Here is a 14,146-nt window from a genome sequence, read left to right as displayed (position 1 = left end):
TAGGAGATAAGTCAGGCAGAGTCAAAATTAACCTTTGAAAAATCCCTTGAATTGGCCCTAAAAATAATCCCTTTCTCAGATCTTTGTGTATATCCCCTGCTGGGTTGCTCTTCTGCCTGCTAAAGTGGGAGAATCTCTGGGTGCACATCCAGAGTACCCTGGGAGAGGCATGCCAGGTGTTCCTGTACCTTTTTCAGGATATTCCCAGTGTCATCTTCAGAGGGAGCCTCTGAGGCTGCAGCCACACATGGGAAAAGATTACTTATGGAGAAGATCAGAGGCTAAGGGGCTGGGGATGGTGGGGACATCTGATTTTGAGGTCAGACCTGGACTTCTGTCTACTTCTGTCTCTCTACCTTTTATTTTTCTTTCCTTTTCTCCTAACAAGGCCCTCTTTCTAAAATGGCACCTCAGGCCTCCCATGGGACCAACCAGGCCTGACAGACTAACTGCCAGACTTCCTCCTGCTAGCCAGTCACTACCAAGGATGTGTGCCTCAGATACAGCCCCTGCCCAGGACACCTACATTGTCCCTAACAGGGCCCACATATCTAAAGCATGAATGCCTAGCCAGGGGCTCTGGGGCACCATAAGAAGGCATGAAGCTGGGCCTGCCAATTTGCATCCTGGGAGGGCAGGTCAGCCTTGTCCAGGCAATCCAGGAGGCTTCCCAGTGGCCCACTGGCCAGTGAGGACCTTTGACCTCCTTGGCTGGTGGCACCAGGTTTATGATGCACATAGAGGCTGAACTTGAAGAATTCTTATTGCAGAGGGCAGCCACAAGAGCCACTGGCCAGTGCCCAGATAATATCTGCAGACTGTTCCCTCCTGCTCCATGGGCCACAGAATCCCTTTGTCTTGTTACTGCTACACTGCCTTCCTACCAATCTTCAGGGTTCATCCTGGCCTCTGCCATGCATATCCAGGCTCCCCCAGAGATTGTGTGTCTGGGAATGAGCCCTGGCTTCTGCTACTATCTCCCAGTGATACTGGCAAGTCCCTATCCTTCTTGAGGCTTCAATTTCCCCTTCTGTAAGCTGGGAGGACAGGCCCACTAGATGCTCTCTGAGGGACCTACCAAGGATGTGGGCTGTGTGTCTCAGCCAACAGCAGTATCTCCTAACCCCAACACAAGAAATACACATAGTAGGTGTCTGGTTAATGTTCTTGGAATTTCAGCCTATACTAAGCATCTGAAAGCCACTGAGTCTGAACTCTGCTACCATATTTGAGATTATCTCTCCATTGGGCACCTATGGGTTGCCTAGAGACAAGCTACCATGGTCCTCTTCCCTCGCCCATCATGTGCAGGGTCAAAGGCAGGTGAGCTACACAGCTCGCCCTGCTCTTCATTCTGCTTTAATGTGGGTGCTTGCCTTGGCAGATGGGCCCGACAGTGATAAGAACAAATGACAGATGCATACTGGGGCACCTGTGACTGCCATGAGACACAGTCCACTGATTCTGCCTCCAACCCCCTCCCCAGAGCAGAATAGTGAGTGCTAGGTTTCCGCCTGTACCTCCACGGGACCCCAACAGCTCCTGAACCCCATTCCGAGACTTGAGGTTGTGACTTGGGGACCTCTAGACTTCCCTTCCCTCCACCTGACTCCAGACTGTCCTGGAGCTTGGGACTCTCAGGCCTCTAGGCACATCTTATTAAGGACAGCAGCTGACAGCCATATGTTGTGACCCCATTTGTATCCCATGGTAACTCATGACCTGGCAGTCTCAAAAGCTCTCAGGCCAAATAAGGAATGTCCCCACAGGATCTCCCATCACAAAGAGACATTCTATGCTGGCTAATATTTTCAGGCATTTCCCCGAGTCAGGTATGTGGCTGGATGCCTAACACCATCTCCTCAAGGCCTTACACTAATACTGTGAGATATACTCCCAATGTATACAAGAGGAAACTGAGGCTGATAGAGATTAGGTGACTGCCCCAGTGTCCTGTGGGCAGGATGAAATGACCCAAGCTGGCCAGGGCTCCCTGACAGACCTTGTCCCTGGATTCAGCGAACATACATCAAACCATTAGCTGACAAGGAATGAATCTGACAAGCTGTTCATGACCACCACACTGAAAACTACAGGGCAAGGTAAAAGATATGAAAGTCAACCTAAATAAACAAGGGACACATGATGCCATGTTTCAGGAGCCCCAATACTATAAGGATACCCATTCTCCCATGCCCATCTAGAGTCTGCTGCGCCTAGAGGAGGCTTTCCATGGCAACTGGCATATGTATGGTGAGGAGAAACCCTGCAAAGACAGCAAAGCCAGTGATGGGGAAGGAGAAGCAGCCAGAGCCAGCAGGACCAGCTGTCAAAACCTGTTAGCAAACTATAGTGAGAAGGAAGCAAGGTCCTGGCCACAAAGAACAACTTGAATCTGACCAGTGGCACCCAATAGGGTCCAGAAACAGAGCCACACGTAGCCAGTGAGCTGATTGTAAAGACACTGATATGGCAGGGTAGTGGGGAGAGGACGGGCCTTCCCATGCCGGGTGCTGAGCTAGACTGGATATCCAAGTAGGGGAAGAGTGGACCTTGACCTCGGCCTCACATTGGACACAAAAATCAATCCCAGATGGAGTGCAGATCTACATGGGAAAGGTGAGCTAATAAAGCTTTAGAATAAACCAGAATATCTTTATGACCTTGGAGTAGTCAAAGTTTCTTAAATAGGACACAAACAGCCCTATCCAGAGAGGAAATGTTTGATTAACTGGACCACATGAAAATTAAGACCTTCTGTTCATCAAAAGACACCATCAAGAGAGGAAGAAGGCAGCCTGCAGAGGGGGAGGTGATATTTGCAATGTGTGTGTCTGTGAGAGAGTGTGAGTGTGTGTATCTCTCTCTCTCTGACAAATGACTCCAGAATATCTAAAGATATATAGGACCATAAATCAACATAAAACAGGCAGAAGATGTAGGCAATTTATACAGAATAATGTATCTGACTAAATGATAACATGGAAAGGGACTCAACTTCATTAGTCAACAGGTTACTGCAAATTAAAATCACCACTTGATGCTGCTAGACATTCACCATCATGGCTGAAAAGGAAACGACGGAAAATGCCAAGTGTTAGGATGTGGAGCAGCCAGAATGCTGCCTGTGGGAATGAAAATTGGAGTGACTCCTTTGGTAGACTGCTGGGTAGTATTCACTAAGAGTAAACATATGCCCACCCAGGACCCTGCAGCTCCACACATAGGCATATATTCCCCAGAAACGCAACCCGATGCTCACCAAAAGCATGTACAGAATATTCTTAAACAGCAACCTACACCAGAAACTGCCTGCTGGCCACAGGTGGTAGAATGGATGAATGATGTAGGCCATGCACACAATGGAGCACCAGTCAGCAAGGAGCATGAGGGAGCACTCTCCCTTCAGCCCCATAGAGAGGCTGCCAGACATCAAATTGAGTGAGGGACATTGGACACAAAGGTGTATGAGTTGCATCATTCCCACCGCATAAAGTTCAAATGTGGGCAAAGCTGGTCCTTGCTGCTAGCAGTTAGGCCTGTGGTTAATCTCAAGGTCAGTGACAGGAAATGGGAGCCTGAGGGGCTTTCTGGGGGTTCTGTTGCTTCCTCTGGGTGCTGCACACATGGGTCCCAGGGACTGAAGATGCCTCAAGCTGCGCACTTGAGACCTGTGTACTAATCTGTGTGCATGCACATTACCCTTTAACTAAAAGTTTAACACCACCACCCTATACCAGGGTAGCCCAGGTGAGTCTAATTAGGTGGATAGCCCTGGCCTTCAGGGCCGCTAGGCCCAGCCCCATCCCACTCCCTCACTTAAGGGGACACGGCTTCCAGACTTCCTGACTAGGTCACCTCCGTGCTTCAGCCTCCAGAGGCTCTGCAGTTCAATCTCCCCTTTCAGGTATCAGCAGAGCACACAAGAGATCTATATGGGATGTGCCCCCCGCCCAACCCCGCCCCGACCCCCTGCCCAACTGCCAGAAGTGTCTCCATGACAATATCAGTGCAGTTGTGAAGTCCTTTGCCCTCCAGCCACCTCTGTGGTGTGAATGTTCTCTCTGTCACATCCTCCAACACCATCTGCTTGGCTGAGGACCTGAGCAGCATCATGGCTGGGAGTTCACAAGTGGAGAGGGCTGAGCCTGGCCAGAGTGCACTGGGGCAGGGTGATTTGGATGGCCTTTCCCTTGCAGAGGAAATGTGAAGCCTCACTGCTTTCTTCTGGGCCATCCACCTAGACAGTGTGGCCCTCTCCCCATAGCAGCAGCCCTAGGCCAGCCACTTCTTCCTCACGTGCTCAGATGGAGGAAGTGAAATTTGGAAAGGTTAGGGGGCCACGGGGGGCCGCCACAGCTGGGCTGATGCAGGCTGGAAGCCAGATTGAGGGCATCTGATTCCCAATCCCATCTCTTTCCCACTGAGCCATTACGCCTCGGTTTTAATTTAATTAGAAGAACATTTAATCCCCCCGTGCATTTCAGAGACGGGTTTGAGCCTGGCTGGGGCTATGTGGGGCTCTGACGGGGATCCTATGACTCATGCAGCCCTGTACAGCCCTCCCGGGCGGGCCCCCAGAGGGCTTCCTTGGCATCTCGTGCAGACAGAGGTGGTCTGGAGCTTTGCAGAAAACAGGACACTGGTCTAGAAAGACAAAATGGTCTCATCTGTTCTTGACAAGCCCCTCACTCATCCTTCTGGACACTGGTTCCCAGAATGTCCTTTCTGTCCTTTCCCACCAAAGTTTACAGGGAGAGAAATATGGTGAGGAGCTTAGACACTCTCAGAGCTGCAGTGCCTCGTACCCTGGGGTCTGTGGGAGTAGGTCACAGTGGACCTGGATGTCTCCAAAATGTCCCAGGCCAAGCTGGTCCCATCAAAAGAGCTAGCCCCTTGGTCCATGAAGCCAAATTTGGGGCCACCCTTGTGACGTTTGCCCTTATTTCCAGACGGCACAGACTGGCCCTGTCCTTGCTGACAAATGCAGAATTCAGGAGACATTAGTAGTGATGTGGATGAAAGCCAGGCCACAGCGGCCTTGCTGGAAAAGAGCAACTTGAATGTCTTGGCGTGAGATTCTGCAGGGTCCAGGAGAAAGTTGAAGACATGGAAATTCTAATTAACGCACACGGGGCTGTTTTTGCTCAAGGATTTGCGAAGCTGTCATGTCACAAGAGGCCAGGCAAGCACATGCTTGCCAGGGAGGTGCTCACAGTCACCTGGTGGGGGTCTCTGCAGCTTTCCCTCTGCCTTCTTTCCACCCCCTCTGCCCAGCCTCGGGGGTCCTGGTCCTCCCCCATGCCCATCTCAATGGGCCGGGTGCTCCCTGAGTGTCCCTCTGGAGAGTGGGACTGAGGGTGGTATCTGTTAACCTCGAGCTGGGGCTTGCCCATCTAAGATGCCAAAACAGAAGAGACAGGGGCCCTTCAGAGAAACCACATGACTGGGCTGGGCAGAGCCATAGGCTGCAGGGCTTATGGGCCTGTCCTCTTGGGCTGTCTATCTCAGGTATCCATGTGCAACCAATGGGGCAGACGTGTGAATTCCAGGCCAGTCCTGGCTGGCTTGGCAGTTGGGGATGCAGTGTGAGGGAGGATTTCACAAAAATGATTTCAGCCTCCCAGGGTTGCTTGGAGAAGCTCACCCAGGCCACACCTGCACACAGCCCCCAAGTTCAGAGCCGCAGATCCTCAGGCCCCTAGCCCTGTGCCTCAGCACTGGCACAATGTGTCTGCAGTCCTTGCTTCATCTTAGGCAGGGTTGAGTGAGCAGCAATCCTAGGGCTTCTCCATGCCTGGGGCTTTGGGGGTTCTGGGGAGGAAGAGACCAAGAGGGCTATACATGCCCTTCTCCCTCCTGGCACCATTCGAAAGGCTTAGGGAACTGGTACTGAGGGCTTTGAGAGCCAAAGGAGGACACAGCCGTACAGCCTAAGTGTGTCCTGGGGGGTTTGCTGAGCAGACGTTGGGAAGATGAATGGAAATCTGGTGGCTGCAGATGGGTGACAAGGGCACTCTAGATGGCAGGTTACCACACGCAAGGCACAGGGATGCACATAGGCATGGCACCGTCCCCGCCCACTGTCGTGCCGGTGACCCTTGGTGAGCAGAGGATAGTGAGTGGGTCAGAATCCCAGGAACTCATCCTGGCTCTTGGGGTACAGGGCTCCTCTTGTCATGGGGGTGCTCCCCAACTGCCCATGCAGGCCTACAGTCTCTACTTCCCACCTTTCTCTCAGAAGCCCTGTCATATGGTTCTGGGTGGGAGACACAGGCTCAGGGAGTTTGAGGCTGGCAGGGACTCTCTTGTGCCCCATTCAACCTAGGAAGACAGCTTCTGCCTGAAAGGTGTGTTCGAGGCTGAGTCCTGGCCGCCCAGAGCTGGTTGAGGGTCCTGAGGCTGAGCAGTAGGGCCCACCTATAGGCTGGGGTGCAGCGACACCACTCTTTATCTCCTGGGTACCCCGTGCCTCAGCTTGTCATGACTCCCTAGCTTGCATCAGGCCTGCTCACCCCCCACCCCACCTCTGGCTAACAGGCCCCGGAAAGAGGAGCTTCGCCCAGCCCCAGGGACCTTCCCGTAATCAAGGCTATAGTGACCTCACCTCTCTGGGGCCCTGCGGGTGGGGAGAGCTCAAGATGGAAACAAAATGTGTCTTTATTTATGTTTTTAATTTGAATTCTGGAACTGGCCCAGCATGGTAATACATTTAACATCAGTAGAATGCTGAAGAAAAATGGAAATGTTTTTTGGTAACTGCCTCCCACCCACTCTGCCCCCTGTGAGACCCCAGCACACATCCCTGTCCCTCACACACACCAGGGCGTGTGCCTCTCTTCCCAGTTCAGGGTCCATGGGGCCAGGCTGCCCACAGGAGCTTCGCTGCATCCCTGAGCAGCTGGAGCCGAGTTTAATTATGGGCATCACTGGGCGGGCTGTGCAGGAGGTGGAGGAATGCAGCCCCAATGCGGGCAGAAGACCTGCACGGCCCCCACACCCCTGCCGCCAGGCGGTTTGGGCCCTGAGGAAACAGGGTGCCCACTGCTGCCAGCCTTCTCCCCCAGATGGAGTGGGGCCTCTACCCAGCCTGTATCCCAGAGGAGCCTGGGTTCCTAGGCCCTGACACTGTACATGCCCACTCTCCCCTTCAGGCCTCTCTGGAGGGACCGTACCCTGACTTCTGAGGATGCAGGAACCCAGCTCCCCTGAAGCCTCAGCCCTGAGTCTTCCCTGACCAGAACACAATGCCTCAAGGTGGCCCCTTTGCAGCAACCTCCTTGTTTTTCCCTCTCCCAGTCCCCTCTTCAGATCCCTCACCCCAAGCCCCATGCCTGGGCTCCTTCCTGCCTTCCCAGGCTGGCTCATATCTAGCAGCCACTTTTGGAACAGCCTGCTCTGAGAGAGGCCTTGGTAAGTTACAGGGCAGGGACCTGGTTGGGTAATGACTGGAGTCTCTGACCTGCCTGGGCCCACTTCTCGCTGGAGGCCATGGGAGTGCCAACCTGAAAAGGCTGCAGGATCTTGCAGAATGGTAATGTGCCAGACCCAAAGTGGGCAGAGAGCTTGGGGATGGATGTTCAGGTCTCTCAGGCCCTGTCATCCTGGAGTGGAACAAGAAACAGCCCAGTGTCCTAGATGACACAGCCACACTGGCTTGGGGTCACCCTTGGGCAGGTGGGTAACCTCTGGCTCCAGGGAGCTTGGCATGTGCTGATACCAGCACTGGCAGCCCTCACCCCCATAGTGGTGATTTACTGGGCAGCTGCAAGTTTGGCCGTGATCCACATAAGTGCCTGGTCTCTCACCACCTTCACCTGCAGGGGCCTTGCAAGACCCAAGAGTTGGTAAGGCCTGGCTGCCCAGCTAGATGGACTGTGGGTGATGGCCCTCTCCTCCCAGTAGGACTTTTTGCATGTCTGGATGCTGGTCCGTGACCAAGAGAACCAAGGTGAGCGAGAGCTCCAACAGGAGAAGCAAGCAGCCAGAAGGATGAGAAGGGACAGTCCCCTCTCTGAGGGGACAGCCAAGAGGCAATACAGGCACTGCCACCTGTATTGCATACAACATGAGCCACTAAACTAACACTGATCACTTTGGAGGTCCATCATATCCAGGACTTAGTACAGGCCTTGGCCACAGTGTAAGCCATCATTCTGCCTTCTGGTGCTGACCTGTACCTGGGCAGCCCATCTGGCTACCAGCCTGCTCACACCTCTGCTCCTGCCTTTTTACCCAGCCAGGAGGGGCCCAGAAGCTCAGAGCCCTATTCTCAGGGTGTCCATGACTAGTCACCCCTGCTTTCCAGTGATCTGCTGGCTCCCTTGGAGCCTCTTCACACCCTACCAACCATGAGGTACTAGTAGCCAACCTCTCTGTGAACTGGGGGGACCTGGAAAGACAGTGGGCAGGTCCCGTCTGATCATAATTACCCCTTAAGATAGCCACTCCTTCCCTGGAGATGGCCTCATTCTGGCTACCCAACCCTGCCAGTTCTCTGGTTACACCTGCAGCCCCCAGCACCATGGGTCCCGATTTCCTCAGTGATTTGCAAGGCCAGGCCTTGCACCTGGCTGGCTGCAAAGGCAGGAGGCCTCACTACGACAAAGACACACATGGCTCAGGACAACCTCCTGACCCCCAGAGAGTCCAAAGTACAAAACACCCTTTAGAAAAATGTCAGTAGAGAGGAGGAGAGTTTCCACAAGTGACCCTCAGAACATGTCGCAGGGGAATCACACCGTGGCCAGGCACTGGGGATTGGCCTGGCCATGCCGTGACGGCGGGGGAGGACGGGCATGCATCCCAGGCCAGCTGTGCCTCAGGGGAAGGCCAACTGGAAGGCGTGGAAAATCAGCCATTTCCTCCACCTGAAGGAGCCCCTGAGGACAGCAACAGCAACTGGCAGACTGCACCCGGCATCTGCCCCATGGCTTTGGCCAGGGTTCCACGGGGAAATGCTAAAAAACAAAGTCGTCTCTTTTTTGGGGGGCAGGGGAGGGGGCTGGGGGAGAGAAAAACAATCTCAGACTCTCAAAGCATGAAAACAAGTGGAAAATGATCAGTCTGGTTTTCCATAAGTCAAAACAAGAGGATCATGTTCCCAGGCTCAGTGGGAAGTGCCCTTGCTCTCCTCTCTTGCCTGGTGCCTCCGTGTTGGGGCCAGGCAGACGGCAAGTGGTGGGCACTAGGCGAGTAGATAGCACTCTGGCCAGAGAGCAAGGCTTCCCCAGCACCAAGTCTGACTCCTTGAGCCCCAGTCCCCTCCAGCCCAGCCCTTCACGCACATGTAGGCACTCACTGTGAGATGTGGGTGATGGGTGTCAGCAGAGTCTCCCCTTCCAGGTCCAGGTCCTCGGCGAAGCTGTTGGTTCTCATGAAATGGGGCATGCTCACTTCCAGCAGTGTTGGGCTCTTCCTTACTGAGGAGAAAGTGTGGGGACAGCACGTTAGGCCTCCCACCCAACCTGCCAGTGCTGTGGAGCCAGGCCTGTGAGCTCCCAGGGCCAGGTGAGGAGTGGAGCTTGTGCCTGGAAGCTCCAGCCCTGACAATCAGTTTTATAGTTGGGTGTTGGGGTGGGTGGGTTTTTAAGATGGCCCCAAAGTGCCTGACACCTCAGTGTCTGAGGAGAGTAAAGGCCAGTGAATCATCTTCGGAGTGGTAACTGTGCCTGGGGCTGTGCTCAGGTGTCCAAGACTCTCCCCACCTCAGGTTCTGGGCCTCTTCCCATGTTCACAACTGACACTTGGGTCAAGAATAAAACAGAGGTGACAGGCACAGGCCTGGTAAGGGACAACAGCTCCCACCACCATACATTGTCACACTCATACATTCACAGAGCAGTGGGTCAGGAAAGATGGGGTGATAGGACCTCTGACTCATGAGGAATGGCAAGCCTGGGAGGTGGGGGCAGCCACAGAACTCCTTCCTCAAAACACGATGCCACATCAACCAGTTGTACCCCCAATGAGGCACAGGAGTCCCTCCAACAGCTGGCTTCACACTATGATTCCTGGGCCCACCTCTGCAACTTTGACACAGGAGCTCAGGATACTGATCCTTATCACTCCCCACTCTCTGTTGACACTATCAGTATTTGCTCTTGGCTTATATTTGTCTTCATTTAAATATTTTATTGCAAAAGGATTAAGTACTCATCTGTGAGAAGTGGAATAATTCAAAGATTCACAATGGCTTTCCTCCCCCAAGGTCAACAGTGTTAACTGCCAACTAGATCCCTAGCCCACCCTCTCTGCTCATCCGAGCAGCAGATGCCAGGTGGGAGTTGCTTTTATACACATGGGATGTCACTGTGACTCTGTTCCTGTCACTCTGTAACATAAGCTCATTTCATTTTTCTCTAGGTATTTTGGCATGGATTTAATTATTTTAGTCGTTACATAATAGTCCACAGTTTAGATTGGCCACAGCTAACCATTCTGTATATCATGGACATTCAGGCTCTTATAGTTTTAAGCTGCTTAATTATTCAGACTATGATGCCATATTCATCTTTATTCTTAAAAGCTGACATACTGGAGCAGGGTGAGAGGGTGTGTCCTTACTAATTTTAATAAATGTTGCTAGATTGCTTTCCCAAGAAGTTGTAGCAATTCAGGCTCCCCCAGCTTTCCCACATCCATGCCTGAATGAAGTGTTGAAGGAAGCCCGAATGAAGGTTGTCAGCACCTTTTGCAGGGACTACCAAGCATGGATGAAAACTGAGGCATTGCTGTTATTTCCATCTGTGTTGAATACCTTTTATGGGCTTGGCATCTATTTGGGTTTCCTCTTGCAGAATTGCCTGTTCATGTCCTTTGCTCGCTTTTGCTTATCACTTTGTAGGAATTTTCTACACATTACAGACATTAACTCCTTGTTATATGAGGCATAGATAGCTTCCCCAGTCTGTTTTTTCACCTGAATTATGTTGCTTTTATCCTAGAAAATGTTTTATGTTTTTAAAGTGATACATCTTTTGCTTTATAAAAAAGGAAGGTTTTCCCACATCAGCGTAATACAATTCTCTCTTAAATTTATTCCTAATTTCACTATTTGAATGTGTTGTATGTATACATATGTATGTGTGTAAAAGTTTTAATGCATTTAGTATTTATGCCTGATAGGACAGATGATCAACAATTAGAAAATGAAAATTTAAAGGGTACTACATACAAACTTACTGAAAAAAAATCTAAAATAAAACATAAAACCATAAAATGTCTTGAAGAAAACATAAGAGAAAATCTCCAGGACCTTGGATTTGGCAGTGAATTCTGAAATACGAAACCAAAAGTTTAACTCGTAAGAGAAAAAGAATCAACAAATTGGACTTTATCAAAATTAAAAGCTTTTGCTGTGCAACAGACACTGCTAATGGAATGAAAAGACAAAGCACAGACTTGGAAAGAATATTTGCATATCACCTATCAGGTCAAGGACTTGCACTCAGAATATATAAACAATGCTTACAACTTGACAATAAAGTGAACAATCCAATTTTAAAAATGGATTATAAATAAGCACATGAAAAGATACACAATTAACATAAATATGGAAATGCAAATTAGAATCACAATGAAATTCCATAAATTAAAAAAAAAAATTCAAAACCTGACAATACCAACCACTCTTGAGGATGTGGAACATGTAGAACTCTCATATGTTACTGGTGGGAATGCAAAATGGCACAGTGACTTTAGGAAATAGTTTAGCAATTTCTTATTAAGTTAAACATACACATACCACATGACCTATCGGTTCCTTTCCCACCCAAGTGAATTGAATTTTTATGTTCACAAAAACCCGTACATAAATGTGTATAGTAACTCTGCTCATAATTACCAAATACTGGAAACAATGAAGATGTCCTTCAACAGGTGAATGCATAAACAAAATGTATATATTCATGCAATGGAATACCACCCAGCAATAAAAAGAAATTAACTAATGATTTATGCAACAACATGGATGAATCTCAAATGCATTTTGCTAAGCAGTGAAAGAAGCCAGATGCAAAAGAATACATATTATAGGATCCCATTTATAGGACATTCTAGAAAAACAAAACTACAGGGACATAAAACAGATCAATAGCTGCCAGTGGTTAGGGGAGAAGTACTTGACTTCAAAAGACTCACCCCAGGGTATTTTTAGGGGTATGGAACTTCTGTGAATGATACTGGATTGTGGACACATGACTCCAGACATCTGTCAAAACCCACAGAACTGAATCTCAAAGAGTGGATTTTACTGTATGCAAATTTAAAAAATTAACCCGGATGTTGGAGGACCCTACGATGAAAAGCAGACTATGATGAGCGAATTCTATGTGTGTTACAAACAAATGACATAGCAGTGAAAGGAAAGGAGGAGGAGGAGCTGGCATATGTTGCTTTCAAAAACACTGTTTTGACTGGACACTCTATGGTTAAAGTAAAAGTCTGTCCTAAACACTCTAATCTAGTAGGTAAATTTGCTTCACATAGGGTACTACGTGTACAATAGGGTTACACAAATAAGTAAATGAACTGTAGGTAATGGGAGCCAGGTTTCTAGCTGTCAGAGAAAAAGCTATAAATAAGTCGTGGGGGAGGGGGCAAGGATGAACTCTGGTCAGAAATGTCAGTATGAACTCATGGTTAGCTTTATATAGATACAGATATGTAAAGATGTATGTGTACTCAGGTTACATACATACATATATTTCCTAGCTCTGTCCACTGAGAGGAGACTGAAGCAATGACACCCCAGTAGCCACGAGCATACCCCGTGCCTAGATCCAGGTTTTCTATTCATTCTCCAGGGAGCCAGGGCTCTCTGGATGAATGGATGATTCTAGGGCTAGGGTAGGGAAAATAAAAGATGAGCCTGAAGTATTGTCAAGTGCTAGAAAAGAAATGCTTAAAAATAAATGAAAAGGATGGGGGGCACATCAAAAGGACACATGAACCCACCAGTGGCCACAGCTTGAACAATTTGAGCAACAAAATAAATAATATTGGACTATAACTCAAAAAATAAATACTCCCAAATCCACACTGATAAAATTAAATAAACAATTGGAGGAGAGGGACAAATCTTCCTTATAAAGGAATTCCAAATAAAAAATGTAGAAGGAATGAGGAAAATAGAAGTACATCACGGTAATATTTGCTGCAGGAAAATGATCCATGAATGAATGCTGAAATTAGTTAGTGAAACTCAGAAACTTCACAATTTCTTCCTTGAAATATATTTTAATTGCTGTGGTAGTTTTAACATATTTGCAGATTTTTTTTGATACTCTCCTGCAGGAGGTAGAGTTGAACTCCTCCCTTCCCCACCTTGAGTGTGGGCTATACTTAGTGACTCGCTTCTAAAGACTAAGCTATGGAAAGGGAAAAACAGCTATTCACTTACAGTGGAGGAGCCTGGCCGACACCACTTTAAACGAGTGGCTCAAGGTTAATATTACCAGTGATAAACCATGTTGATGTCATGTTCCACAATGAGGAAAGCATCTCACCTCACTGGCCTCCTTCCCCTAAACCTATAACCCTGGTCTAGTCCTGAGAAAACACCAGACAAACCCAAAGTGAGGGACAATGACACCTGACTGGTATTCTTCAAAAGTGTCAAGTTAATGAAGAACAAGACTGAGAAGCCCATCACCGATCAGAGATGACAATAAATGTAATGATCGATCCTAGATGGGATCTTGGAACAGAAAAAGGACATTAGTAGTTAAACTGGGGAAATCCAAATAAATTTACAACTCTAGCTTAATAGTGTACCAATGTTAATTTTTTAGTTTTGGTCAATGTACCATGGTTATATAAGATGCTAACATTAGGGGAAGCTGGTGAAAGGGATGTGGGTACTCGGTACTATTTTTGTTTCTCTTCTGTAAATAAAAAATGTGAGATAACAAGAGAAAACAGAACCTGTATACAATAGCACAAAAGAATATTAATTATCTAACTAAGGATATGCAAGAACTCTGGAGAAAATTGTAAAACTTTAGTAAGAGACAATGAAGAAGATATAAATGGAGAAATATGCCTTCATTCCAATGACTAGAAGACTCAATACTGAAAAGATTATCTCGAAATCTGAATAAATCTCTCCAAATCTTAATAAAAATCTCAAGGCTTCTGTTGAGAA

The 14,146-nt window shown here is 48.7% G+C and overlaps 1 protein-coding gene across 2 annotated transcripts in view; it reads right to left on the bottom strand.

Annotated features, from left to right (window-relative positions):
* KCNQ1 (potassium voltage-gated channel subfamily Q member 1) overlaps positions 1-14,146 on the bottom strand; it is a 404,800-nt gene that overhangs the window by 178,405 nt on the left and 212,249 nt on the right. For both annotated transcript variants that reach the window (XM_008969085.5, XM_034931950.3), the window contains one exon: positions 9,302-9,422. In XM_008969085.5, coding sequence (XP_008967333.1) covers positions 9,302-9,422 — 121 coding nt within the window. The remainder of the gene's footprint in view (positions 1-9,301; positions 9,423-14,146) is intronic.

Source organism: Pan paniscus, chromosome 9, assembly GCF_029289425.2.
Source record: "Pan paniscus chromosome 9, NHGRI_mPanPan1-v2.0_pri, whole genome shotgun sequence".
Lineage (NCBI taxonomy): Eukaryota > Metazoa > Chordata > Mammalia > Primates > Hominidae > Pan > Pan paniscus.
This window is presented reverse-complemented; position numbering and strand designations above follow the sequence as displayed.